This window comes from Bos grunniens, chromosome 2 (genome assembly GCF_055505025.1).
Source record: "Bos grunniens cultivar Pamir isolate PY7600 chromosome 2, Bosgru_T2T1.0, whole genome shotgun sequence".
Classification (NCBI taxonomy): Eukaryota; Metazoa; Chordata; class Mammalia; order Artiodactyla; family Bovidae; genus Bos; species Bos grunniens.
In genome coordinates, this window is record NC_141166.1 from 20514134 (window position 1) to 20542039 (window position 27906).

The 27906-nt window shown below is 40.9% G+C and overlaps 1 protein-coding gene across 4 annotated transcripts in view; it reads left to right on the forward strand.

Moving 5' to 3' along the window:
* Positions 1 to 11539: 11539 nt before the first annotated feature.
* SPHKAP (SPHK1 interactor, AKAP domain containing) overlaps positions 11540 to 27906 on the forward strand; it is a 190373-nt gene continuing 174006 nt past the window's right edge. For 2 of the 4 annotated variants that reach the window (XM_086365466.1, XM_086365471.1), the window contains exon 1: positions 11540 to 12229. In XM_086365466.1, coding sequence (XP_086221592.1) covers positions 11748 to 12229 — 482 coding nt within the window. In that variant the 5' untranslated portion in view covers positions 11540 to 11747. The remainder of the gene's footprint in view (positions 12230 to 27906) is intronic. The other 2 variants (XM_086365467.1, XM_086365476.1) reach the window with 1 other exon arrangement.

Consider the following 27906-nt stretch of genomic DNA (forward strand, 5'->3'; position numbering starts at 1 on the left):
TCCAGGTGTTTCTTGACTTCCTACTTTTGCATTCCAGTCCCCTATAATGAAAAGGACATCTTTTTTGGGTGTTAATTCTAAAAGGTCTTGTAGGTCTTCATAGAACCGTTCAACTTCAGCTTCTTCAGCGTTACTGGTTGGGGCATAGACTTGGATTACTGTGATATTGAATGGTTTGCCTTGGAAATGAACAGAGATCATTCTGTCGTTTTTGAGATTGCATCCAAGTACTGCATTTCAGACTCTTTTGTTGACCATGATATCCACTCCATTTCTTCTGAGGGATTCCTGCCTGCAGTTGTGGATATAATGGTCATCTGAGTTAAATTCACCCATTCCAGTCCATTTCAGTTCACTGATTGCTAGAATGTCGACATTCACTCTTGCCATCTCTTGTTTGACCACTTCGAATTTGCCTTGATTCATGGACCTGACATTCCAGGTTCCTATGCAATATTGCTCTTTAAAGCATCGGACCTTGCTTCTATCACCAGTCACATCCACAGCTGGGTATTGTTTTTGCTTTGGCTCCATCCCTTCATTCTTTCTGGAGTTATTTCTCCACTGATCTCCAGTAGCATACTGGGCACCTACTGACCTGGGGAGTTTCTCTTTCAGCATCCTATCATTTTGCCTTTTCATACTGTTCATGGGGTTCTCAAGGCAAGAATACTGAAGTGGGTTTGCCATTCCCTTCTCCAGTGGACCACATTCTGTCAGATCTCTCCTGTAGGTGTTGCAAGAGGGCATCAGAGGGCAAACACACTGAAACCATACTCACAGAAAACTAGTTAATCTAATCACACTAGGACCACAGCCTTGTTTATCTCAATGAAACTAAGCCATGCCCGTGGGGCAACCCAAGATGGGCGGGTCATGGTGGACAAGCCTTAGGCCCTATTATAATCATTTGCAGCTGGAAAATTTGAGCAGAAAAACATTTCTTCCCCTAAGGAAGGAGCAGGAATACCATGAGAATACCATGATGGCCTCAGAACTACACCTGGGGGAGGGAGCAGTGACAGTCAGAGCCAGGAGACCCAGGCTCACACTGCTTGCCCAAGGCTGAGGCTTAATCAGAGGTGAAAGAATGCCCCTACCCCTCCATATACCACCAGGATGAGAAGTGTAGAATAACAGGAATATGGAGCATGGCTTGAGTCATTGCAAGAGCAAAGAGGCAAATCAGTGTGAGGACAGAAAAAAGAGAAAATGTAAAGATGAAAGTGTAACAGACACTGAATAAAGCCATCTGGTAAACCAGCCCTCACCCCAAACACTAGGCATCATCACAAGCATTTGAAGACAATGGGTTCCCCAGCAAGGAGGGTGGCTGAGGAAGGGGCAGACTCTGCAGGACAAGACCCCTCCTCTGTCTTCACCTGACAGGTTCCCTCTTGGAACCTGGAGGGATATAAGAACCTGGCTTCTAAGGGAGTGTGAAGATACTTTAATGAAACATAAGGATAAAAACCCATTTTATGTAAAGCTTTATTATTTAGCACTGGAGCACAGGGCCTCCATTGGTGCACTTTTCCCAGGTACAACAGATGTCGCCAGTGTGCCTGGGTGGAAGGTGGACTGACCTAGCATCATTTAGCATTTTAGAGGTAGAGGGAAAGATCTCCCAACTTCTGATCGCTTGATCCTTGCTTTGTATTTTTTCTGCAATGCCATTTACTCTCCCAGAATTCACCTCATTTTTTTTCTCTTTTTAAATTTTTTTTATTTTACAGTAGACTACAGTTGATTAACAATGTCATATTAGTTTCAGGTGTACAGCAAAGTGATTCAGTTGTGCATATACATGTACATATATATATGCATGCATTTTTCATATTCTTTCCCCATTTTTATTGTTACATAATACTGAGCAGAATTCCTTGTGCTGTATCATAGGTCCTTGTTGGTTATCGATTTGAAATAGAGCAGTATGGACATGTCAATCCCAAACTCCCTAACTTATTTTCAATACAATTAGAATGCAAGGTTTTCTTTCAAATGATCTTTTCAAACAGAAGATTTGAAAAATCCAAAAAAGGCCAATATTTTTCACATAACATGAAAAGCAACTATAAAATGGTTAACTATTAAACAGTGCACAAAATCTAACAAAAGCAGAGACAATAAATGACAACAAGTACCCATTTGTTGAACTTTCAGTATAGAGGTTTTAATTATTCTGCATAAATTAAAAATTTATGGTTTCATAAATACACAATTATTTTTCACTGTATTTCCTCTGTATATCAATATCAAGCCTGCACACTTTTTCCTGATTTGGTACATATCATGTGGTAATTACTTCACAGATATGGGGGTTTTTTACTCACTGCCAGAAACCACCTTAGTTATTCCACATGTATATGTTTTCCTAATACTTGGAAGTTTGAAAGAATTAACTCTGATAGAAGAAATACAGCATTCCAGAAGGTAAGAAAAGAATCTCTTTTTTATAAGAATGAGCAATTCAAAACCACACTGCTTGAACTGACTTATAAATTCAGTGCAATGCTAATTATAATTCCAGCAAAGTTTCTCATAGATATCTGTTATGGACAGACTGTAGACTTCCTCTCTATATTTATATGTTGAAGCCTCAACCCCCAATCTGACTATTTGGAGATATGAGCCTTTGTGCAGGTCACTAAGGTTAAATGAGGTTATAAGAGTTGGGCTTTGATCCAACAGAACTGGTGTCCTTACAAGAAGAGATAAGAGTTTGCTATCTCTCTCTTTTTCTCTCCCCATCCCATGTAAGAACACAATAGGTCAGCACCTTGACCTGGACTTTCTAGTCTCCAGAACTGTGATAAATAAATTTTGGTTTTTTAAATCATACAGTTTTTTATATTTTGCTATGGCAGCCTAAGCTGATTAACACAATGTTAATAGCTAACTCTAAAAATTTGCATAGGAAGCAAAGAAACTAGAATAGAATAGCTAAAGCACTTTTGATAGAGAAAAGCAGTGTTAAATAATGCACACTATACTTATTAAGACTTATTATGACTTACAGTAATCAGGATTGTATAGTACTGACAAAAGGGTAGATGCAGAAAGTGCAAAAATAGATGTATACAAATATGATCAACTGTTGACAGAAGTACAAAGGCGGCTCAATCAAACATGCTGTATTGGAACATTAGACATCATTGAAAAATTAACGTTGACCAACAGCCTATTCTTTACACAAAATTAACTCAAAATAGGGTTATAGATCTAAATGTAAAATGTGTAATTCTAAAATTCAAGATAAAATAGAAAAATCGGCCTAGAGAAACAGTATTTAAATACAACTCCAATATCATGGTTCATCAAATTTAAAAAATTGATTAATTGTACTTCTTCAAAATGAAAAACTCTCTGTCTGTAAAAGATTCTGTTAAAGGAACAAAATACAACCTGTAAACTGGGATAAAATACTCCTTAATCTGGACTGTGAAGAAGGCTGAGCGCCGAAGAATTGATGCTTTTGAACTGTGGTGTTGGAGAAGACTCTTGAGAGTCCCTTGGACTGCAAGGAGATCCAACCAGTCCATTCTGAAGGAGATCAGCCCTGGGATTTCTTTGGAAGGAATGATGCTAAAGCTGAAACTCCAGTACTTTGGCCACCTCATGCGAAGAGTTGACTCGTTGGAAAAGACTCTGATGCTGGGAGGGATTGTGGGCAAGAGGAGAAGGGGACGACAAAAGATGAGATGGCTGGATGGCATCACTGACTCGATGGACGTGAGTCTGAGTGAACTCCGGGAGTTGGTGATGGACAGGGAGGCCTGGTGTGCTGTGATTCATGGGGTCGTGAAGAGTCAGACACGACTGAGCGACTGATCTGGTCTGATCTGATCTGAATCTGATATCTGACAAAGTATTATATTCAAAATGTGCTCATGTGTTTACAACAGTGTTCCCAAACTATGGAACTCAACAGTGTTTCAATAAAAAACAAACTAACAAGGATGGGCAAAAAATTTGAACAGACACTTCATTAAAGGGTGTGGATGGCAATGCAGACAAAATAGATGTTTAACCATTTTATTAGTTAAATGCAAAGTAACTGTCGATACACCATTACATGGGCTTCCCAGGTAGTGGTAATAGTAAAGAACCTACATGTAAACACAGGAGACATAGGAGACGTGGGTTCAGTCCCTAGGTCGGGAAGATCCCCTGGAGGAAGGCATGGCCACACACTCCAGTATTCTTGCCTGGCGATTCCCATGGACAGAGGATCCTGGCAGGCTACAGTCCATAGGGTTGCAAAAGAGTCAGACATATCTGAAGTGACTTAGATGCATGCACATGGAAATTTATAAGACTTACTGGAAACTCTAAGGATGTATGAAGGAATCTTTTAAAGGCTCATTAAAAGTAAAATTATATTTGCTTTTCATGACCTGGCACTTTCACAAGCACTACCATGGCTTTCTCAAATGGCAAAATTTAGAACAATTCTATTCTTGGCCTGGCTGTACACCTAACTCATTCTGAAATTTTAAGCAAGTAATCTTTTCCATAGATTTTTTTTTTTCTGTTCTATAAAATACAGTGTTTGGTAAAAAGCTTTTCAAAAGCTGCTATAGACTTAGCAGAAATTCTAATAGACTGAGCACATTAGAATCACATCAGAAACTTCTATAAAATGTTGCTTCCTGGAAAGGCATCATCTCCAAAGATTCTAACTTAATTGATCTTTGTGGAGTTTAAGCATTGGTTTATAGTTAGGACTGAAAGCTCCTAACTATAGGACCAAAAGCTCATGGTTCAACCACGTTCAAAAGCAGTCTTCTATGGATGTGTTACAGTGTCTGGCTTTTTACTGTTAAAAGTTGAATGTGGATCCCATTTAGTTGATCATATTGTGATGTGTCCTGTTGAGTTGATTAATATCACCAATGCAGCTGCAGACACTGAGAGGCTGCACAGACAAGAGTGGGCAAAGTTGGGCTCTGTGCTGGTGTCGTCCCATTTTACTGCCTCTGGGTACACTGACCCCCGCCATCTCCAAACTCCTTAAGCTGCTAAATAACCCTCACCCCTCACTTGTTTGCCTTCTACACTTACATCCTTATAGGTAAGTAGGTCATCTTCATGCATTCAGGAACTGCTGAACCTGCACTATATCCTTTCAAGTTCTATGACTACCATCAATCTAATCTTGAATCTGAAATGTCAGAACCCTCACAATTAGCTACTGAGCCTTGTTTCAGAAATCTGAACCAAACCCACTAATTTCTGACTATGCTTTGAGACCACATTAAAAGAACAGCACCTGGCGCCCTCCACACCATCAGGAGCTCAAATTCTGATGGCCATCATCCAGTACCATATGCCTAATTGCACCTCCCTTTTCCTGCTCTCATAATTGGTAGACACTTACACTTTGGAGAGCATTACCACGGGCACAAGAATCGAGAACACTGACAAAGCTAAGAACCTGGAAAGGAAGATTTCAGCCAAACTAATTTTTTTCCAGTTTCCATGATGTCATACCTTTCATTTGCTGTTTTGAAACATAAACTTCCCAACTACTTATTTTAATATGATGTACAAAAATATCTTCCATTAATTCTTTCAGAACTTTATTGCTTAGTTTTTTTTTTTTTTTTAAACAGGTGCAGTGATCACTGCAATTGCAAAGCACAAGAACATTCTTTATTTTGCAAATTAAGACTCTGAGTCTCAGGAATCAAGAGATTTATAGGACTTTGAATGCACATAGATGTTTTCTTTGTCTTTGAACAAGTACTATGCCTTAATGTGTAATATAAAAATTACACACTGAACCACTTCTCTACAACAGTGATCTTTTTTTCCCCTGATACTTTAACTTTTTCTTTTCTTTTACTTTATTTTTAAGTGGAGAAATGTATATTGTGTTTGTTATATATCTTGGAATAAAAACCTCCGTGCTAGTAATCAGTACAGTCATTACAGATAGTGATGTAGACAGGAAGAGACTAAAAGGAGAGTGGGGGATGGGTACCTTCACTTTTGTACCCAACCCAGGATGCAGTGTTCTATAAATGTTCATTAGATCCTACCGGTTTATGATCTTGTTATGTCATTCTATATCCTTGATGATTTTCTGTCTAGTTGTTTTATCAGTTGTTGAGAAAAATGCTTAAAGTGTGCAACTATAAATGTAAATTTGTCGATTTCTCCTGTCTGTTCTACAAGTTTGTTGCTTCACATATTTTGCAGCTCTGTTGTTTTGCACATAGGCATTTAAAGTGTTTATGTCTTTTTAATAGATTGACTTCTTTTTTTTAGAAATAAATATAAATTGCTTTATTTCACTCCTTTGGTAGCTTTTTCAAAAATTTGTTTATTTTTTAATTAGAGGACAATTGCTTTATAGAATTTTGTGGTTTTCTGTCAAACCTCAACATGGATCAGCCGTAGGTATACATACATCCCCTACCTCTCGAACCTCCCTTCCATCTCCCTCCCCACGCCCTCCCCCAGGATGATATAGAGCCCCTGTTTGAGTTTCCTGAGACATACAGCAAATTCCCATTGGCTATCTATTTTACATATGGTAGTGTAAGTTTCCATGTTACTCTCTCCATACATCTCACCCTCTCCTCCCCTTTCCCTGTGTCCATAAGTCTGTTTTCTAAGTCTGTTTCTCCACTGCTGCCCTGTCAATAAAGTTTTCAGTACTCTCTTTGTAGATTCTGATATACGCATTAGTATGTTTATCTATTTTTGACTCACTTCACTCATATAATAGGCTCTAGGTTCATCCACCTAATTAGAACTGACTCAAATGTGTTACTTTTTATAGCTAAGTAGTATCCCATTGTGTATAAGTACCACAATCTCTTTATCCATTCATCTCTCAATGGACATCTAGGTTGCGCCCATGTTCTAGCTATTGTAAATAGTGCTGCAATGAGCAATGAGATACATCTATCTTTTTCAACCCTGGTTTCCTCAGGGTATATGCCTAGGAGTGGGATTGCTGGGTCATACGCTGGTTTTATTCCTAGTTCTTTAAGGAATCTCCATACCATCTTCCATAGTGGCTGTATCAATTTACATTCCCACCAACAGTGCAAGAGCATTCCCTTTTCTTCACACTCTCTCCAGTATTTGTTTGTAGACTTTTTGATGATGGCCATTCTGACCGGTGTGAGGAATGTACTACCATCTCATTGTAGTTTTGATTTGCATTTCTCTAATAATGAGCGATATTGAGCATCTTTTCATGTGTTTGTTAGCCATTTGTATGTCTTCTTTGGAGAATGTCTGTTTAGGTCTTTCCCCCACCTTTTGATTGGGTTATTTGTTTTCCTGGTATTGAGTTGTATGAGCTGCTTGTATATTTTGGAAATTAATCCTTAGTCAGTTCTTTCACTTGCTATTGTTTTCTCCCATTTTGAGGGCTGTCTTTTCACCTTGCTTATAGTTTCCTTCGCTGTGCAAAAGCTTTTAAGTTTAATCAGGTCCCACTTGTTTACTTTTGTTTTTATTTCCATTACTCTAGGAGGTGGGTCATAGAGGATCTTGCTTTGATTTATGTCACTGAGTGTTCTGCCTATATTTTCCTCTAAGAGTTTTATAGTTTCTGGTCTTACATTTAGGTCTTTAATCCATTTTGAGTTTATCTTTGTGTATGGTATTAGGAAGTGTTCTAATTTCATTCTTTTACATGTAGCTGTATAGTTTAGAAAGACTTCTTTATCACTGAGTAATCTCCCCCTCTGTGTCTAGTAATATTCTTTGCTTTAATACAGCTAATAATATTAGCACGATACACCTTTTTCCAACTTTCTTATATAGCTATATTTGAAATTAATTTCTTATATACAGCATATAATTGAATGTTTTAAATCCATTCTGCCAATTTTTGTCTTTTAATTGGTATTTAGATCATTGAAATTTCATGTAATCATTGATATGTGCATGCGTGCACACTAAGTCGCATTAGTCATGTCAGACTCTTTGCTACCCCATCAACTGAAGCCCACCAGCTCCTCTGTCCATGGAATTCTCCAGGCAAGAACACTGGAGTGGGTAGCTGTGCCCTCCTTCAGGGGATCTCCCTGACCCAGGGATCAAACCTGGGTCTCCTGCATTGGCAGGCATGTTCTTTACCACTAGCACCACCTGGGAAGCCCAATCTTTGATATATTAGATCTTAAAACTATTCTTTTGTATTTTTTTAAATTTGTTTTCTCTTTTTGTTTCTAATCTCTTTCTCTCTGCTGTCAGTTACTTATTTATTTCAGTTTTATTTACCCATAGTATTTTGAGCACATTTATTTGTATGGCTTTTTCTTAGTGATTTCTTTACATATTGCATTAAATACACATCACTTATTAAAGTCTTCTTTGGTATTAATTTTGGCTTCCCTGGTGACTCAGATGGTAATGAATCTGCCTACAATGCAAGAGACCCAGGTTCAACCCCTGGGTCAGGAAGATCTGGTGGAAAACAGAATGGCGACCTACCAGTTTGAACAAAGTGTAGAAAACTTATGACTCTTGTGTCCCTTTATTTTCTCCCCTTTACAATACCATTGTCTTAAATGTTTCCCTGCATATGCATCATTCAATGTTATAATTTTTGTTTTATTGTCAAACATGATTTAGCAAACCCAAGCGGAGAAAGGAAACCTATTGTTTTTTATCATACTACTGCTTACTGTGTATTGGATTTTTTTCCTAATATTCCAAGATTCCTTCCTTATAGTTTCTTTTCTATTTGGAGAACTTCTTTGGGCTTCCCTGGTAGCTCAGTCGGTAAAGAATCTGCCCCCAGGGCAGGAGACCCGGGTTCAATCCCTGGGTTGGGAAGATCCCCTGGAGAAGGAAATGGCAACTCACTCCAGTATTCTTGCCTGGAAAATCCTATAGACAGAGGAGCCTGGCGGGCTACCATCCATGGGATTGCAAGAGTTGGACATGACTTAGTGACTAAACCACCATCACCAGCACTGATGACCAATTTTCTTAGTCTTCCATCGTCTAAGAATGTCTTGATTTCACCTTCATTTCTGAAGAATATTTTTACTGGACACAGGATTTTGTGTTGATAGTTATTTTCCTCAGCAGTTTTAAAATGTTGTTGCACTTACTTCTTGCCTCCATGGTTTCTGACAAGAAATTTGCTATTGATTTGTACCATTTTTCCTTATGGGTGAGCTTCCCAGGTGTCTCTGGTAAGACAATGCAAGAGATACGGGTTTGATTCCTGGTCCAGGAAGATTCCCTGGAGAAGGGACCAGCTACCCACTCCAGTACTCTTGCCTGGAAAAATCCCATGGACAGAGGAGCCTGGCAGACTACAGTTTGGGTTGCAAAGAGTCAGACACAATTTAGTGACTGAACAACAGCAACAACCCTTATAGATAAGGTGATGTTTCTCCACAATTGCTTTCAATATTTTGCCCTTGTCTTTAAGTTTTAGATGTTTGACTTGATATGTCTTTATGTAGATTTATTTGTGTTTATTACATTGGGATTTTGCTCCACTTATTGAACTTATACTTTGAAGTCTTCTGCCAGATTTGGGGATATTTTTTCAACTATTTTTCTTCACATGTTCTTGGGACTCTGTTTTTTTCCTTTCTTTTCTTAGAACATTTTCTCTCTTTTGTTCAGATTGGATAATTTACATTGCTCTATATTCCAGTTTATTGATTTTCTCTTCTTTTCACTTTATTATGTTGTTAAAATCATTGTGTTATATTTTGATTACTATATTTTCCAGTTCTAAACATTTCCATTTTTCTTTATGTATGTGTTCTATTTACCTGTAAGACTTCATTTCTTCTTTTATTCTTCCTTCTTGCCCTTCTTTCCTCCTTCCCTCACCTCTCTTTCCTTTTTCTATTTCTCCAATTTTTTTCAAGTGTGTTTGTAATCACTTATTGAAGCATTTTTATTATGGCTACTTTAAAGTCTTTGTCAGATAATTTGAGACCTCTTCGTTATCTTAATTTATTGATTTTTCAAAAACATTGTTTGAAATCTTCTTGTTCTTGGCAAGATGAGTAATTTTCTATTAAGCCTGTACATTTAGGGTATTATCTGGGAGACTGAATCTCATTTCTTTTTATAATGGGCATCTCTCAACAGTGCTCCTGCAGGACCCAGGGGCAGGTGGGGAAGTACAGCCTCATTATTGCCTGGGGGGAGGTGAGGGAAGTACGTCAGGGGATAGAATTCAGGGTGTCCTCATAACTTCCTTCAACACCTGAGAGGAAGGGTGTCCCCCTTGCTACTGGGCACAGACTGGGGCTTCAGGAAGCTCCACTAAACCTCCATTGATACCGGGAGTGGTGTGAGTGCCCAGGTATCAATTCCCATGTGGCTTCATTACTTCCAGGCAGTGGGGGAAGCCCTGACTCTCCACCATGTCTCCTCTTACACTCCCCCAGTGCCAAGTGGGAGAGGGACACATTGCTGCTATGTGGCAGCAACGTATAGGCTTCAGGGACACAAAGGCAGGGAGTAGGGGTTGATACATCCTTCCGGAGGTGAAAGTCCTGGCTCCCTATTCAGCTTTCACTGAGCCAACCTGGGCTGGGGGTTTGGGATGCCTCCTAAGAACCTAGAAACAGTAGAACAAATCTAGGGGCTACACTTGGCCTTTGATGGCATGGTTGAGAGGGACCACAGGATTTTTTTAATTTGATGTTCTGCCAGACAATTTTCTGTCTGCTGGGCTGTCCCCTTCTTGGTCCTTTGGCTAAAAAGAGGCAGCTTTGTTTTTTTTTGTCTGCACTCATGGACAGTTCTGGTTTTGTTCAGCTGCTTCAGTTCCAAGTTTGAAACATAAGAGACAAAGCAGGGGGGGGGGGGGGGACAGGAACTCAAGATCATGCCATTCCTTGAGTTTCAAGGTCTCTAGTTTGTCAGCCTTCTTCTGTCCAACTTTTGTCTTCTTATGCTTGTTTTACAATCTCCGGAGCTTTTATCTGTGGCTACCAGGAGGAGGAGGGGCAAGGGCACGGCCTCCATCTTCCCCTTTGTCCTATGTGCTAAGTCGCTCAGTCGTGTCTGACTCTTTGTGAGCCCCCGTGGACTGTAGCCCCCAGGCTTCTCTGTCCATGGGATTCTCCAGGCAGGGATACTGGAGTGGGTTGTCATCTCCTTCTCCAAGGAATCTTCCCTACCCAAAGATGGAACCCTCGTGTCTTATGTATCTTGCATTGGTAGGCGGGTTCTTTACCACTAGCGCCACCTGGGAAGCCAGTAAGTCCCATAGCTTTATTTATTTATTTTTTTTAATTTAATGAAACTAAAGCAGAATCAAGAGTACCTTCATCTTAACAGTCATTTGCAATCATCAATGACTTCCTTCTTAAGCGTCATTTTTTTGCTCAAGACACTGAAGCAGGCATTTACAGATTTGTGTGTGTGTGTGTGTGTGTGTGTGTGTGTGTGTGTGTGTGTGTGACAGCCCTTCCTTCCAGGGTCTGGTTGCTGGCCTCTGACGGATGACCACTGTCATAGTTTCTGAAATCTCTGCGCACACAGGCTTCTAACAGATGAGGTATGAGTGAGTCACAATTAAGCCAAATGAGTTCTATGCAGAATTCTGAGAATCAAATCTAGCCCAGGTAAAGGCAAAAGCAGCTGGCAGATCAAAGAGCATTGCTCTGAGCGATGAACCATGACTTGGTAGAAGACAAACAGAACTAAAATTCAGGGAGACAGTTCAAAGGAATGGTGAGCGACCAGCGGGGGATGGGGGGCATGGCCAGGAGTTGAGCCTGAATGTGGCAAAGTGGATGAACAACTTCAGGGCTCAGACGGCTTTACCTCAGGGAGAGACGAGGGGACGGGATTGTGAGGCGGGGAGAGAGAAATTCTGTTGGAGTCACCTCAGCTGGGCGCCAGCAGAGGCAGGGAAAGCTCATAAGGCGCCTCTGGCTACCGAGACACGGGCTGCCTTGGAGGAGGGCAGAAGCTGGGTAGACCGCTTGGAGCTTTGGCCAAGCGCACTTGCAAGCTCAGAGGGGACGACTGGGAGGAGACTATTTGACGGCCGCGGGGTTCAACGCTTCCCTGCCAGGGAGGAGCGCGGCTTCGACCGCCCGGCGCCGCGGTGGTCTCAGCCCGCGCGCCTCGCTGCCGGCGCGCGTCCGTCTCGGCGCTCTGGGAACCGGGTCCTAGCACCGCAGACTTCCCATCCCTCGCGCGCACTTTCCGTCTTGCCTCTCTCGACGCGCCCCCAGACAATGGATGGCAGCTCCCTGCTCTCCGCACCAAGGTAAGACCCGCTTTCCCCTCTGCCCAAGCTGACGCGCGTCAAACTCGGTTCTCAGCTCCGAGTCGCTCGCGAACTTGCCGTGGGGGCGCGGGGCTCCCCAGGACACCGAGGACTCGGAACTTACAGGAAGTCCGGCTGCGGGGGTGCGAGGAGCTTCGTGGTCCCTGTCAACTAGCCCGCGGGGAGCGCTGCTGGGTGAGCCTGCGCGCCGGAGCCGCACGGGGTGGGGGAGAGCTCGTGTCCGCCTCTAGGGCGGGGGCCCCGGGAAGCCAGGAGCCGGACTTTCTGCGGACCCGGCCCGGAGAGGTTTTGCGCCTTGAGCGGAGAGCGGTTCCAAGGTAGGGATGAAAACAGGAAGGGAATAGGACTGGGGTACAGCACCCCTACATCCCGTCCCTCCGGACCCCCTAGGCGAGTGTCTGCGGTGGCTGGTGGGGAGGTCGAGGTGGGCGCGATTGCCTCTAACTCCCGACCGGCCTAGACTGCGCCCGCCAGAGACCTGTACCAAAAAGGACCTCTGTCCGCCCCAGTCCCAACCGCCTCAGTTGCCCCCACACCTATTGCCAGGCTCCTTAGCATCTCTGGCCTCGAGCGTTCCCTGACTACCCCAGCCCTGGGATGCGCACGCCAGAAGGTGGGGGGGAGGCCACCTTAGGCGCTGCCCAGGTGGGGAACAACACGTTTTCCCTGGTGTGCGTTCCGTCCTGTCTCCTCGCTTTGCCGGTGCTCCGCGCTCGGTTCAGACTCAGTCCTTTGCGCATTTAGGAAACAGATTTTAGTATTTCTACCCGCGTAAACCCTAGCGGTGAATTGAGGCCGTGGCGCTGGTGGGGTTCCGCCAGCCGGCAGGTGGGCTTTTGCGCTCTTTGTGCTCCGCGCGGAGCGTCCATCCCCTTGGAGGAGAGGATGCTGCTGCTCGCGGATGCAGGTGTCTCTCTGCCGCCCGCACAGCCCCACCTTTCCGAGGCAGAAGGGGCTTCGTGTGGACTATTTTGTCATCCCTTACTTCCTCATTTTCCCCAAGCAAACATCTAGGCAGCTTGCAGCCGAGTGTCAGGCTCTGGAATAGATATTTGGAACTCGAATTCTTGGAGAGCACCTAAATCCACCATGCACCGGCTAAAGCAGACACGGAGCTGATACTATGTTGCCGAGTAGCCGCGACGCGGGTGGGACTGGATTCGGGGTGGATGGACACCGCTTTTCAAACGTGTTGAAGGCTGCCATCTAGAGACTTGAAGTGTTCGTATTAGTATTCCGTAAGGAAATAGAGCTTTTCCAACTCCACAGGCATTTCCTCGCAAACATCCCTTCCCTGGGGATTAGCAAAGGGCTCTTACAAAGGCTTCTAAGCCTAGCCTGAAGCTGCTCCAATGTCTGTGGAGTCAAACACAGTCAAAGTACCACGAAGTCATTCCTTTCTATCCTAATGCACGAAAAGGACAATAAGAACCGCAGGAAGACTTTTTAAAGCTTAAAAGTATATATTGTCACTTAGTTTGGGTCAAAGTGTGAAGCATTTTAAAATCGAACAAACTGGGTATTCACGTTCTACACCATCTGGTCTACTACCTAAGGTCTTTAGAATGGAAATAGTGAGCTGTGTGATTGCAACATTCCAATAAAATAGAGACATTTTTGATAGGAGATTGCTTGCTCTAAATCCAGTTTTGCTGATCAAAACAGTGGTGCTTGAATCAGAACTATATATCTATTAAACATCTGAGACATTTTCTAAAATATTAGAAATACTTAATACCAATAACTCCTTAAAATTATTTCTTCTGCACGATTGTAAAATGACCTTTTGAAGAGCAAATAAACTGCCATGAAATTACTCTGTATCTTGTAGTAGCCTGTAAAAATGTTAATATAGAATTAACACCAGCGTCAAGTATTAAACCTTTTGAATATTACTGCTTATTCGCCAAGATACAACATATTTCCACAAATCAGTGTGATAATTCAGCTATTTTATGAGCATCCTTATTAATATAAAAATAGTTAAGTTTAACCCTTATTTCATTTACTACAAGAAATACAATTTCTTTCTGCAATATTTAATTGGAAGTCATAGTGATATGCAAAAAATAAACTAGAATTTAAAAACAGTGTGTAGAAATTATATTCATTGTACCATTTCTCCACAAAACTTTGAAATTTAAATAATTGATGATTGGATACTCTACAAACTTTTCAAGAAAATGGAAATAAAGAGGAAAAATCAAATTGTTATAAATCAAGATTTGTGTTGTCTAAATCTGATATGTTTTCAGTATTTAATAAAATTAAGTTAGTGATTATAAATCATTGATTCTCTTAGGAATTATAAAAGCAATTTGATGCTCCAACAATTGGACGGATAAAACAAAAAGATTTTTTAATATATCAAGTTAATTAAAGAATATATGTTTTGTGTGGGCCTTTAGATTTTAAAACGTTTAATGAATCAAAGATATAATTGATGAAATTTTTATCAAACAATATTCTGTAGAGATTATCAAACAATATTCTGTAGAGATTGATCTTATTTGATTCATACACTGTAGAAATTTTGAAAGATGGTTTTTTTGAAAGGAATTGTTTATGTTTTTTTGAGTTATTACACTATATTACCTTACCTCTGTGAAAGCTCCAGCTAGTTTTTACTTTGAATATTTTAATCTTTAAATGTGCAATAAGTTATGTGGATTATATTACAGTTTTCTTAAAACCACTGTTTATTAAAGCTGGAAGGTGTCTCAAAGAAGGAAGCTAAGCTATGGAAACATGAAATGTTTCCATGTTAGTTATATAGTAGACCCAGAACCTAAGTGTTTTCTGATTAGTAATCCAGTTCAAGGAAAAAACAAACACACAAAATCTAAAAAACAAACAAAAAAAAAGTTTTGTTTTTTTTTTTTTTAGCTCTAAAAGTTTAGGTAGAGATTCTTTCATCATATCTTTTACAAAAGGTTTATTTGATTTGCCAAGGCCACATAACTAGAATTTATGAAAACAGAATAGAATCCCAGAGTGACAAAATGCGTTGTATTGCTGTAGCATGTTATACTACAATGCAGTAGTCACCTCTCACAGAAGGAAAGTTGATCTGACTTATATTGATTGGTAATACTTTGGCCACCTGATGAGAAGAACTAACTCATTTGAAAAGACCCTGATGCTGGGAAAGATTGAAGATGGGATTGGGGGTAGGAGGAGAAGGGGATGACAGAGGATGAGATGGTTGGATGGCATCACCGACTCAATGGACGTGAGTCTGAGTAAACTCCAGGAATTGGTGATGGACAGGGAGGCCTGGCATGCTGCGGTCCATGGGGTTGCAAAGAGTCAGACACGACTGAGTGACTGAACAGAGCTGAACTGATTGTGTGGATGGTAAAGTTGAAAGTGGAAGTTGCTCAGTCCGACTCTTTGCTACCCCATGGATTGTATAGCCTGCCAGTCTCCTCTGTCCATGGAATTCTCCAGGCAAGAGTACTGGAGTGGGTAGCTGGTCCCTTCTCCAGGGTATCTTCCTAGCCCAGGGGAAGGGGATCTTCTCAACCCAGGAATTGAACCCAGGTCTCCCGCATTGCAGGTGAATTCTTTACTATCTGAGCCACCAGGGAAGCCCAAGAATACTGGAGTGGGTAGCCCATCCCTTCTCCATGGGATCTTCCAGACCCAGGGATAGAACCAGGGTCTCCTGCATTGCAGGCAGATTCTTTACCAGCTGTGCTAGCAGGGAAGTGTGTGAATGGTCAAGTTGGTATTTTATTGTGTTATCTCATATATTCCCCTGGAAGAGGAAATGGCAAGCCACTCCAGTATTCTTGCCTGGGGAATTCTATGGACAGAGGAGCCTGGTGGGTTACAGTCTGTGGGATCACAGAGTTGGACACAACTGAGTGACTGAGAACATCCCATATATTAAATTATTTGATCATCACATCCATGTGAGTTAATTATAACAAATATAATTGCCTCCACGAATTTGTTGAAAAAAAAATTGAAGTAAAAAGAAATTAAATTAAGAAAATAATTAGATTTAAATATTTATACAATAGTATATAAGAAAGCTGGATCATCTACAAGTTCTTCTGACTTGAAGTTCAATTTCCTTTTTTGTATTGATTGAAAATTCACACATTATTTTAAATGGGGGTAGAGGAGAGGAGATCCCAGTGCACAGTTTGAACAAACTCTGATGTCATTAGAACACGTGGGGGCAGCCGAAAAGCCAAATCATTGTTTGAAGCCAACAAATGCTGAAAATACCATTTTTGCAAACAGAAATAATTTGTCACCTTGACCATGTCTAAGCTTGAACTTCAAATTTAAGGAAGAAGCCTTCTTTTATTTTCTAAATTGTTTGCATTTATACTAATTTTGTTCTGTTTGGCTTACTGGATTCTATTTCAGTAATAATTTATTTTTATTGGAGTATAGGTGATTTACAATATTGTGTTAGCTTCAGGTATACAGCAAAGTGATTCAGGTATACATGCATGTATGTCCATTCTTTTTCAGATACTTTTCCCATTTAGGTTATTACAGAATATTGAGTTGAGTTCCTGTGCTGTATAGTAAGTCCTTGTTGATTATCTATTTATGTATACTAGCATGTGTATAGGAAGAAGGAAATGGCAACCCACTCCTGTATTCTTGCCTAGAGAATCCCGTGGACAGAGGAGCCTGGAGGGCCGCTATCCATAGGGTCTCACGGAGTTGGACACGACTGAAGTGACTTAGCATGCATGCACGCATTGGAGAAGGAAATGGCAGCCCACTCCAATATTCTTGCCTGGAGAATCCCAGGGACAGAGGAGCATAGTGGACTGCCTTCTATGGGATCTCACAGAGATGGACAGTACTGAAGGGACTTAGCAGCAGCAGCATGTGTATGTTAATCCCAGACTCCTAGTGAATCCCTCCCCCAACCCATGGTACTCTGAATGACAAAAACATTAAAGAAAGATGTTTGAAAAAATAGATATTTTAATTTAAATTTCCCATCAGTTTAGTTTGCCCAAGCCTAAGTTTAGCCTAGCAATATTTCACCAAAGCCCATCAGAATCAAAATTTTGTCTCCAAGAATATAAGTACTAGAGGGGGAAAAAAAGCTGTTTTTTAAATGGAACCCCACTCAGTATTCTTGCCTGGAAAATCCCATGGATAGAGGAGCCTGGTAGGCTGCAGTCCATGGGGTCGCTAAGAGTCAGACACGACTGAGCGACTTCACTTTCACTTTTCACTTTCATGCATTGGAGAAGGAAATGGCAACCCACTCCAGTGTTCTTGCCTAGAGAATCCCAGGGACGGAGGAGCCTGGTGGGCTGCTGTCTATGGGGTCACAGAGCCGGACACAACTGAAGCAACTTAACAGCAGCAGCAGCAGCAACAACCCAATGCTGTAAATGAAAGTCTTCCATTCAAATTCAAAACAAACAGAGAAATTTAAGAGTACCTTTACATTTCTGTTTTTTATTTATCAGAAACTCTTTAAAAAAGAATCCATCACTCTTAATAAATTGGGAATCAGGGACAAATACCAGATTCTGTCTTAATCAAAATTTGAGATTATTCTCTAGACTGAAATGCATGTTCTTTATAAGATCAGGGCTGATGTGGCCATATCCCCTAATTTACAATTCTCAGGGAAGCACTGCTCAGGAGGTGCTGCTTCTTACGGAGAAAAACAACTGTAAATTAGTAAGTCTTGGTGCTCAGGACTCAGATTCTATGTGGCCGAAGGGTAATAAACATCTGGAGAAGAGGTGGGAACTCTAAAGGCAGTTTCCCACAGAAACATTATTTTTAAAAGTCTTGAAACCCACCATTTATCCTGCATTTCACACCCCGACCCTTTTAGGGGCCCCTGATCTCCATCCTTTTGGTTCCTTTTGAAAAATATGTATCTGCTGCCAAATAATCAATTTGTAAATGAACTATTAGAGAATGTCTCATTCACAAAGGGTCCATTTGTCTAATATTTATTTGAATGGAGTTTTACTCTAATTAAAGCTTACAACTAAAAAGAATTGTAGGAAGAGGGAAAAAATGGTGTGTTTGACATTAGGAGACTATTGGGACATGTAGTACTTGGTTCTGTTCTGAAATTAATGGCTGTAACTGCGCAATTAATTGTTTGACTTGTTGATTCTCTACCTCCTCCTGTTTACAGTAATGCATACTCTACATATACTGATCTGAATCCCTCTCACTTCTAACCTTCTACAATGCCATGACCTTTATTGTACAGGACCTTTATTGGTGGCTTCCCTGGTGGCTCAGATGGTAAGTCTGCCTACAATGTGGGAGACACGGGTTCAATCCCTGGGTTGGGAAGATCCCCTGGAGAAGGAAATGGCAATGGAGGCTACAGTCCATGGGGTCAAAACGAGATGGACACGACTGAGTGACTTCACTTTCTTTCTTTCTTTTAGTGTATCATGTCTCAACTTGACATGATATGAATAAGATCATCCTCTTGAAATATACAGGCAAAATCAAGGCATTGAAAAAAGAACCAAAGCAACACTAATCCATTCAAAAAAAGTCCAGCTCAGAGAATCAATGTTTGTTTTTAAATCCCTCCAAAAGGCTCACAGAAGGCAGAATAAAAGCTTACTTTTTTGTAAAGACTGTAGATCCTGGTTCTACCACTTCCTACTTTTGTTGTCTCAGTTGTTGAATAGCCCACATAAGTCAGACATGAAATCTACTTTGTCTGACATTAGCATAGCTATTCCAGCCTTCTTTTGGCTTACCATTTTCCATCTTTTTGCTTATAATCTATCTCTTCATATTTAAAATTGTTTCTTACAGACAGGGTATTGTCTCTTACTTTTATATTTTATCTGACAATCTTTTCATTGATATGCTTAAATTTAGATCATTCACATTATGATTCTAGATAGGGCTGTATTAAAAGCCACCAACTAAAGCAACAAAAGCAAAACTAAACGAGATAACATCGGATTAAATAGCTTCTGCACAGCAAAGGAAACCATCGACAAATGAAAAGGCAAGCATGGAATGAGCGAAAATATTTATGAATCATATATCTGATAAAAGATAATATCCAAAGTATATAAAAACTGATACAATTCAATAGCAAACAACAACAGCAACAAATCTAAACAATCTGGTTTTAAAATGGACAGAAAAACTGAATAAACATATTTTTCAAAGAAGATGTGCAAATGGCAAACAAGTACTTGAAAAAGTGCTCAACACACTTATTGTCATGGAAATACAAATCAAAGTCATAAATGAGCTTTCACCTCACATCTGTTAGAATGTTAGCTGTGCTCAATCGTGTCTAACTCTTTGTGACCCCGTGGACTGTAGCAGGCTAGACTCCTCTGTCCTTGAAATTCTCTAGGAAAGAACACTGGAGTGAGTAGACATTTCCTTCTCCAGGGGATCTTGCCAACCCAAGGATCAATCCCAGGTCTCCTGCATTGCATGCAGATTCTTTACCATCTGAGCCACCAGGGAAGGCTCCTCTGTTAGAATGGCTATCATTAAAAAGGCAAGAGATAACAAATGGTAGTGAAGGTGTGGAGAAAAGGGAACCCTCTACACTGTTGGTAGAAAAGTAAATTGGTGCAGCCACCATGAAAAACTGTATGGAGATTCCTCCAAAAATTGAAAGTAGAATGACCATTTGAGCCAGCCATCTCGTTTTAGGTGACGATAAAAAGAGAGAATACGTGGTGGGGTGGTGGGTGGAGAGAGAAAAAAAGAAAGCAGGATCTTGAAGAGATACCTGCACTCTAGTGTTCATCGAAGCATTACACACAATAGACAATGTATGTAAAGAGCCTAAGTGTTCCTCAACAGTGAATTAGTAAATGAATATTTATATGCATGAAGTGTAAAAGTGTTTGTCACTCAGTCATGTCTGACTCTTTGTGACCCCTTGGGCTGTGGCAGATACATGGATATTATTTAGCCGTGAGAGAGATGGAAAGCCCCTTTTTTGGATTTGGAATGAAAACTGACTTTTACCAGTCCTGTGACCACTGCTGAGTTTTCCAAATTTGCTGACATACTGAGTGCAGCACTTTAACAGTATATACCTTCGAATTGTAATATACTACGTCACATCCAGTGTAAGGGTCTTATAATTATATGTCCAAATTGTCTTCTCTGATCCTGTGTGCCACTGTCCTATATTTTATTTTTATTTCTGTTATAGACACTATTTAATGCTACTATGTTTGCTTTAAAAAGTTGGATATTTTAGAAAATTAAAAATAAGAAGAAGTAGATTTTATTTTACCCTCATTTATTCAGTTTCTGACACTTCATCTGTATAGAGGCAAGCTTCTCTGTCTTGTATATTCTTTCTGTCTATAGAACTCCCTTTCACATCGCTATCATGCAGGTCTGCTGGCAGTGAATTCTCTCAGTTTTTGTTTATCTAAAGTGTCTATTTTTCCTTTACTTTTCGAATCATACATTTTATGAGTATGGAGTTGGGTTGAAAAAATTTCTTTTCATTGTTTTAAAGATGTCGTTCCTTTGTATTTGGGCTTCTATGGTTTCTGCCAAGAAACTGTTTTCATTCTTATTTTTGTTCTTTTCTATGTCACGTGTGTTTTTTCCCCTGCCTGTCTTCCAAATTTTCTTTTTGTCTCTTGTTTGGAGCAGTTTTAATGTGATATGCCAAGGAGTGAGTATATATGTTTGTGTGTGTGTGTGTGTGTGTTGTATTTATCCTGCTTGGTATTCTCTGAGATTCTCGCTGTGGTTTGGTGTCTGATTATTAATTCTGAAAATATTAAGTTAAAATTGTAATAGGCTGGTTTGCTATGTTGCTTTATCCCTTGGAAGAGCATTTTTACCTTGCCTTTTCACGTGGCTTATAATATTTTTACTGAAACCCAGATACCTTGGTAGGATAACATTTCCCCAAGTGGAAACTGGAAGTCAGTGCTACTATTTAATGCACGTGTAAAAGAATACACTTAGGCTTAGAGAGGTTAAATGACTCGCCCAAGGTCAGTCAACTAGTGAGTGACAGATGCCAAACTTCACCCTTGGTTTTTACACTCCAAATCTTATGTTGTCTGACTATATCACTGTTACTCTCTACTTCCTAATGCATGTACATTCCCACTCTGGAGGCCTCCAGGACACTTATTGATGCCACATGGCTTCATTTATTTCTGACATTTTTGATCTCTTATCCGCAAGAAAGTTACTGAAGCATGCATAATGATGAGTGAGAAATGGTTCTTGCCCTTCGTAAAGTCACCAAGTAGTTTTAAAATGTCATTATTTTTTCTGAATGCCTTTTGATTCCATCTTTTTCAACATATGGCCTCTGAATCAAAAGCAGCTGCATGGACAGGTGGACGCTCAAAGAAATTTTGAGTCAGCCATAAGAAAGCAATGGAAACCTAGAGCATGATGGAATAAAAAATTAAGACATTAATTTAAAAGTTTGTATCTGTATCCAGCGGAGTCTAAAAATTCAGACATTAACACCTCTATCTGAAAACCATGCTGCATTCCTGCTTGAGATAGAAAAAGTGGCATATCCAAACAAATGGCTTGAGAGAACTTCTCTTGGGAAAAAATAGCATACAGACCAGTGTACTTTTTATTCCTTTCATTTTAAATACATATTATTGATATCTTGAAATAATTAACAGAAATTCTTAGAGTATCCATGGCTTTTGAAATAAAAGTTAGTCTTTAGAAATGTAAACATATGGGAATTCCGTGGCAGTCCAGCAGTTAAGAGTTCCTGATCAGGGAACTAAGATCCCTTGCAGTATGGCCAACAATTTTTAAAAATGTCAAGATATTATTTTCATTTTCTATGTTAATTCAGCAAATTGCTACAAAATCAGTAGATTCGCACACAAATATATTATTTTATACTTCTGTATGTTGGAAATCTGACGTGGGCCACACTGGGATAAAATCAAAGTGTTAGCAGGGTTGCATTCTTTTCTGGAATGTTTCAGTTCAGTTCAGTCACTCAGTCGTGTCTGACTCTTTGTGACCTCATGGACTGCAGCACGCCAGGCTTCCCTGTCCATCACCAACTCCCAGAGCTTACTCAAACTCATGTCCATTGAGTCTGAGTGATGCCATCCAACCGTCTCATCCTCTGTCTTCCTTGTCTCCTCCTGCCTTCAATCTTTCACAGCATCAGAGTATTTTCCAATGAGTCAGTTCTTCGCATCAGGTGCCCAGAATATTGGAGTTTCAGCTTCAGTATCTGGAAGGTTTGCTGCTGCTGCTGCTGCTGCGTCGCTCCAGTCGTGTCCGACTCTGTGCGACCCCATAGACGGCAGCCCACCAGCCTTCCCGTCCCTGGGATTCTCCAGGCAAGAACACTGGAGTGGGTTGCCATTTCCTTCTCCAATGCATGAAAGTGAAAAGTCAAAGTGAAGTCGCTCAGTTGTGTCTGACTCTAGCGACTCCATGGACTGCAGCCTACCAGGCTCCTCCATCCATGGGATTTTCTAGTCAAAAGTACTGGAGTGGGTTGCCATTGCCTTCTCCGTCTGGAAGGTTTAGGAGGAATCTATTTCCTTGTGTTTTCCAACTCCTGGAAACTGCTGAAAGTCCTTGCCTCATGACTGCCTTCCTCTGTCTTCAAAGTCAGCAGTGATGGGTTGAGTTCTTACGTCTCATTCTTCTAACTTCTGACCTCCTTTTCAGCCTCTCTTTTCCACTTTTGAAACCTTGTGATTACACTGGATCCACCCAGACAATCCAGGATAATGTCCGTATATCAAGGTCATGGATTAATAACCTTAATGCCATCTAGAATCTTGATTCTGTTTTGCCATGTAACAATATTCCTAGATAGTGGGGATTTGAACATGACCATCTTTTTAGGCCCAGTGTTCTGTCTATCACAAGCATTAATTTAACTAAAAAAAAATGTATCCTGCTGGCTTTCAAATTGCACTTGAGAGGCTACTAGGAGTAATTTCTCTCTCCCTCTTTCCCTCTCTCCTCATCCTCCTTCTTTATTAAATAAAGGGGAAGAGTGATAGGACTCTTTGTTCCTCCACTGCAATATGCAATCCATTCAGTGTGGCCAAAGTGAAACAACCACCCAATTCCAGAATCTTATTCAATAACGTAAGGCCAGATTGGGGTGTACTTGAAGACCTAATAGAATTCGCTCGTTGGCACATCTCTTTATTGCAATGGTCATTAGTGAGAGTCAGGAAATATTTCCGATTATGTTCCTAAGCATAAAGCCAGGTTGTCCTTGCTTGTCTCCTTTGTACAAGATATGATCTCATGATTTGCTTGAGCCAATGCAAGGTGGGGCTTCCCTCGTAGCTCAGTTGGTAAAGAATCTGCCTGCAATGCAGGAGACCCCAGTTTGATTCCTGGGTCGGGAAGATCCGCTGGAGAAGGGCTAGGCTACCCACTCCAGTATACTTCGGCTTCCCTTGTGGCTCAGATGGTAAAGAATCTGCCTGCAATGCAGGAAACCTGAGTTCAATCCCTGGGTTGGGAAGATCCCCTGGAGAAGGGAAAGGCTACCCACTCCAGTATTCTGGCCTGGAGAATTCCATGGACTGTATAGTTCATGGGGTTGCAAAGAGTTGGACACGACTGAGCGACTTTCACTTCATTTCACTTCAATGCAAGGTGTGCAGAAGAGACATGTGTCTCATCCAGGTGGACGTGTTAAAGGGCCCATATATGATTTTGTTTCACTTCTGCTTTCTGCCATGCTACATAACAGTTCACATAGTGGCTGCTCCATCAGCCTGATTTTCAGAAGGAGCACAGTGTAGAACACAGCCCCCATTAAATCATACTGGCCACGTAGGATAAGCAAGAATTAGATCTTTGTCATTTTAACCCCCTGAGATTTTGGAGTTGTTTGATAATGCAGCATCACCCAACCCACTATGTCTGACCCTGCCACCTTTGGGGTTGGAATGGTAGGTGGTCCGGTGGGTGGGTGGTTCGCTTGTGAAGGTTTTCAAAGGATCTCACAGGTTCTTGTCTTGTTCTGAACTTCAAAAGATCCTCATCACTACCTAACGGCATACTCTTGGTGTAGTGATACAAGGATAGGGTTGGAGAAAGGGAGGAATGGAATTCACCTTAACTAATTCATGAAGCAGTCAGGAACCAGGTCCTTTGGACCAGCCCCATGTAATGACAATAAATACAGTGTGGCCTGTAGGTCTCCCATCCTAAGGACATGGTGTGTGAACTAGGAGTCTCACTCATCCTGATGTCAGTTCACACCCTTCCCATTTCACAATCTCACACAGCTGCTGCTTTTTAGGACATAGTAGTGCATCATATTGGAGAAGGCAATGGCACCCCACTCCAGTACTCTTGCCTGGAAAATCCCATGGGCGGAGGAGCCTGGTAGGCTGCAGTCCATGGGGTCGCTAAGAGTAGAAAACCTCTGACTGACTTCACCTTCACTTTTCACTTTCATGCATTGGAGAAGGAAATGGCAACCCACTCCAGTGTTCTTGCCTGGAGAATCCCAGGGACAAGGATTCTGGTGGGCTGCCATCTATGGGGTCGCACAGAGTCGGACACGACTGAAGCGACTTAGCAGCAGCAGCAGTGCATCATATGGGATTCTCAGGTGGCTCAGTGGTAAAGAATCTGCCTGTCAATGTAGCAGATGTGGGTTCAATTCCTGGGTTGGGAAGATCCCCTGGAGAAGGAAATGCAACCCACTCCAGTATTCTTGTCTGAAAAGTCCCATGGACAGAGGAGCCTGGCAGGCTAGTGTCCATGGGGTCACAAAGAGTGGGACATGATTTAGTGACTGAACAACAACTGCATCGTGTACACATTTAACTCATGCAAATTCAATGCTACATGTTCATTTTCCTTTTTCATTCTCTCATTTCTCTGTCTCTCTTTCTTTTTTAAAAATATGGTAGTTCAGTTCAGTTCAGTTCTGTCGCTCAGTCATGTCTGACTCTTTGCAACCCCATGGACTACAGCACGCCAGGCTTCCCTGTCCATCACCAACTCCCAGAGCTTGCTCAAACTCACGTCCATCGAGTCAGTGATGCCATTCAACCATCTTATCCTCTGTTGTCCCCTTTTCCTCCTGCCTTCAATCTTGCCCATCATCAGGGTCTTTTCCAATGAGTCAGTTCTTCACATCAGGTAGCCAAAGTATTGGAGTTTCAGCTTCAGCATCAGTCCTTCCAATGAATATTCAGGGTTGATTTCCATTAGGATTGACTGATTTAATCTCCTTGCAGTCCAAGGGACTCTCAAGAGTCTTTGCTGGAGAAGGGAATGGCAAACCATTTCAGTATTCTTGGCTTGCGAACCCCATGAACAATATGAAAAGGCAAAAAAAAAAAATATGGTAAGCTTATGTTAGCTTGTATTTCTGTCACATTGCACATTTCTATATAGCATACACACACTAAAAAAAAACCACTTTATAAGGCTTTTTTTTTTTTTGTGCAAAATCCAACATGCCATGATTTATAAGCTTCTTAAAGGATTTTCAAAGGTTATTTTTACTCCACACAATTTTCAAGATAGTCTATGACATTAGACCTGAAATCCCACATTAGCTGCTTCTCTGCTTCCCAGTGGTTGTCAAAACACTTTGATTTTGGTAACCTGTCACCGCAAGAAGAGGATGACTGGAAAGTTAATCAGGCAGCACTCTCTCCTGGCTCCTTCACAGTCCTGGGATGGAGCAAGACCCAGTTCCTGCCCTCATTGCATTTCATCTTGGTGGCAGTTGAACTTTGTGAGGAAGGAGACATGCTGGGAAGTTGACACACAGCACCCAGTGACTAGATCCTCTTCATTTCCTGAGGGACCTCTCAGGCTAGCCAAACTGATCAGTTCTCTTCCTGATTCTGAGTGCATTGACCTGAGGGAGAGGTGACCCCTAACTTCTTCAAACAAGTTTTCCCTAATGAGAAACTTAGCTAAAATATAGACCTTTTGAAATTCTGTGCTGAGAAAGTGGAGCCCTCTGAGAATGGGATGTTGTAGCTCTAAAGATGTTGATAACTGCCACTTTGCTCAACTCTTTTCCTTTACAGATTAAAAAACGGAATTCAGGAAAAGTTAAATGAATTAATCAAATTATACAAATGTTGATATTTATAGATGTGTGTGTGCCTGCTTAGTCACATCCGACTCTCTGAGACCCCATGGATTCTAGCCCACCAGGCTTTTCTGTCCCTGGGATTTCCCAGGCAAGAATACTGGAGTAGGTTGCCATTTCCTTCTCCAGGGAATCTTCCTGACCCAGGGATCAAACCCGAGTATCCTGAATCTTCTGCATTGGCAGGCGAATTCTTGACCACTGAGCCACTTGGGAGAGTCAAGGAGCCAAGAATGAATCCCTAACTATGCTCCTGATTCCTATGCTTATCACTGCACTCGATTTATTTAAAATAATAATAATAATCAACTCCAAAACGTAGTTGGAAGCTCTTGGCATTTTCCATTACTACAGAACTTGTCAATCACCTGTGTCTAAATACCTTTCTTATTTTTCCTTAAAAAACAATGTTTTTATGATTGCTTATGTCTCCATTTCACTTCAGCTGCCAGTAATGCCAGAAACAAATCAAAAGTTTAATTATAACAGCAATTTAGGAGTTTATAACTTAAATATCTATGCCGTTTTTAACCATGATACTAACCACTTGTCATGTCTATTTTCCTTAGCCCTAAGTTTTAAACTATGTCTGATCATTTTATTGTACATACATTTTCTGTGTGTGCCCATGCGTGCTCAGCTGTGTCCAGCTCTTTGTGACCCCATGGACTGTAGTCCGCCCAGGCTCCTCTGTCCATGGGATTTCCCAGGCAAGAATGCTGGAGTGGGTTGCTATTTCCTACTCCAGGGGATCTTCCCAACTCAGAATTGAACCCACGTCTGCTGCATTGACAGGCGGATTCTTTACTACTGTACCACCTGGGAAGCCCATGTTTTCTGTTAGTTGTCATATATTTTTAGTGGAACAAGATGGAATACACATCATTAAACCAATCATGCAGTCAATTGATTTCTTTATAAGCAATGCAAAAGAATAATGTTCCTGCATATTAGAGGAATTAAATTGATCTGTGGCAAGTTGGAACTCATATGAATCAATGGCCTATACATAATTAAACCTACCTTAAAGACAGACTTATGTATGTGAAATGTTATAAGCAATTCCTACAAAATGATTATTAGATGATTAACATTAAAGCAAAACCAACTGTTTTAGAATAAATAAAAAATAAAATGTGAAAGCTTTGTGAAACATAATTCTCAATTATTTATTAAACATGATGTTATGATTGTTTAGTCACTAAGTCGTGTCTGACTCTTGCAGCCCCATGGACTGTAGCCCACCATGCTCCTCTGTCCATGGGATTCTCCAGGCAATAATACCGGAGTGGGTTGCCATTTCCTTCTCCAGGGGATCTTCCCAACCCAGGGATTGAACCTGGGCCTCCTGCATTGCAGGAAGATTGTTTACCAACTGAGCTGTGAGGGAAGCCCAAATATGATGTTACACATCTATTTTAAATGTATGTGCATAAGTAATGAATTTCAATTTGTATCAAGGATATTCATAGCTAAAAGTGCTATTTTTGGTTTGTACGTTTTATATTTTAGAGTACTTTGCTCAGGGATTAAAATGCATTAAATAAAATAATAAGAATTTTAAAATACTTTTGCTTTGAAA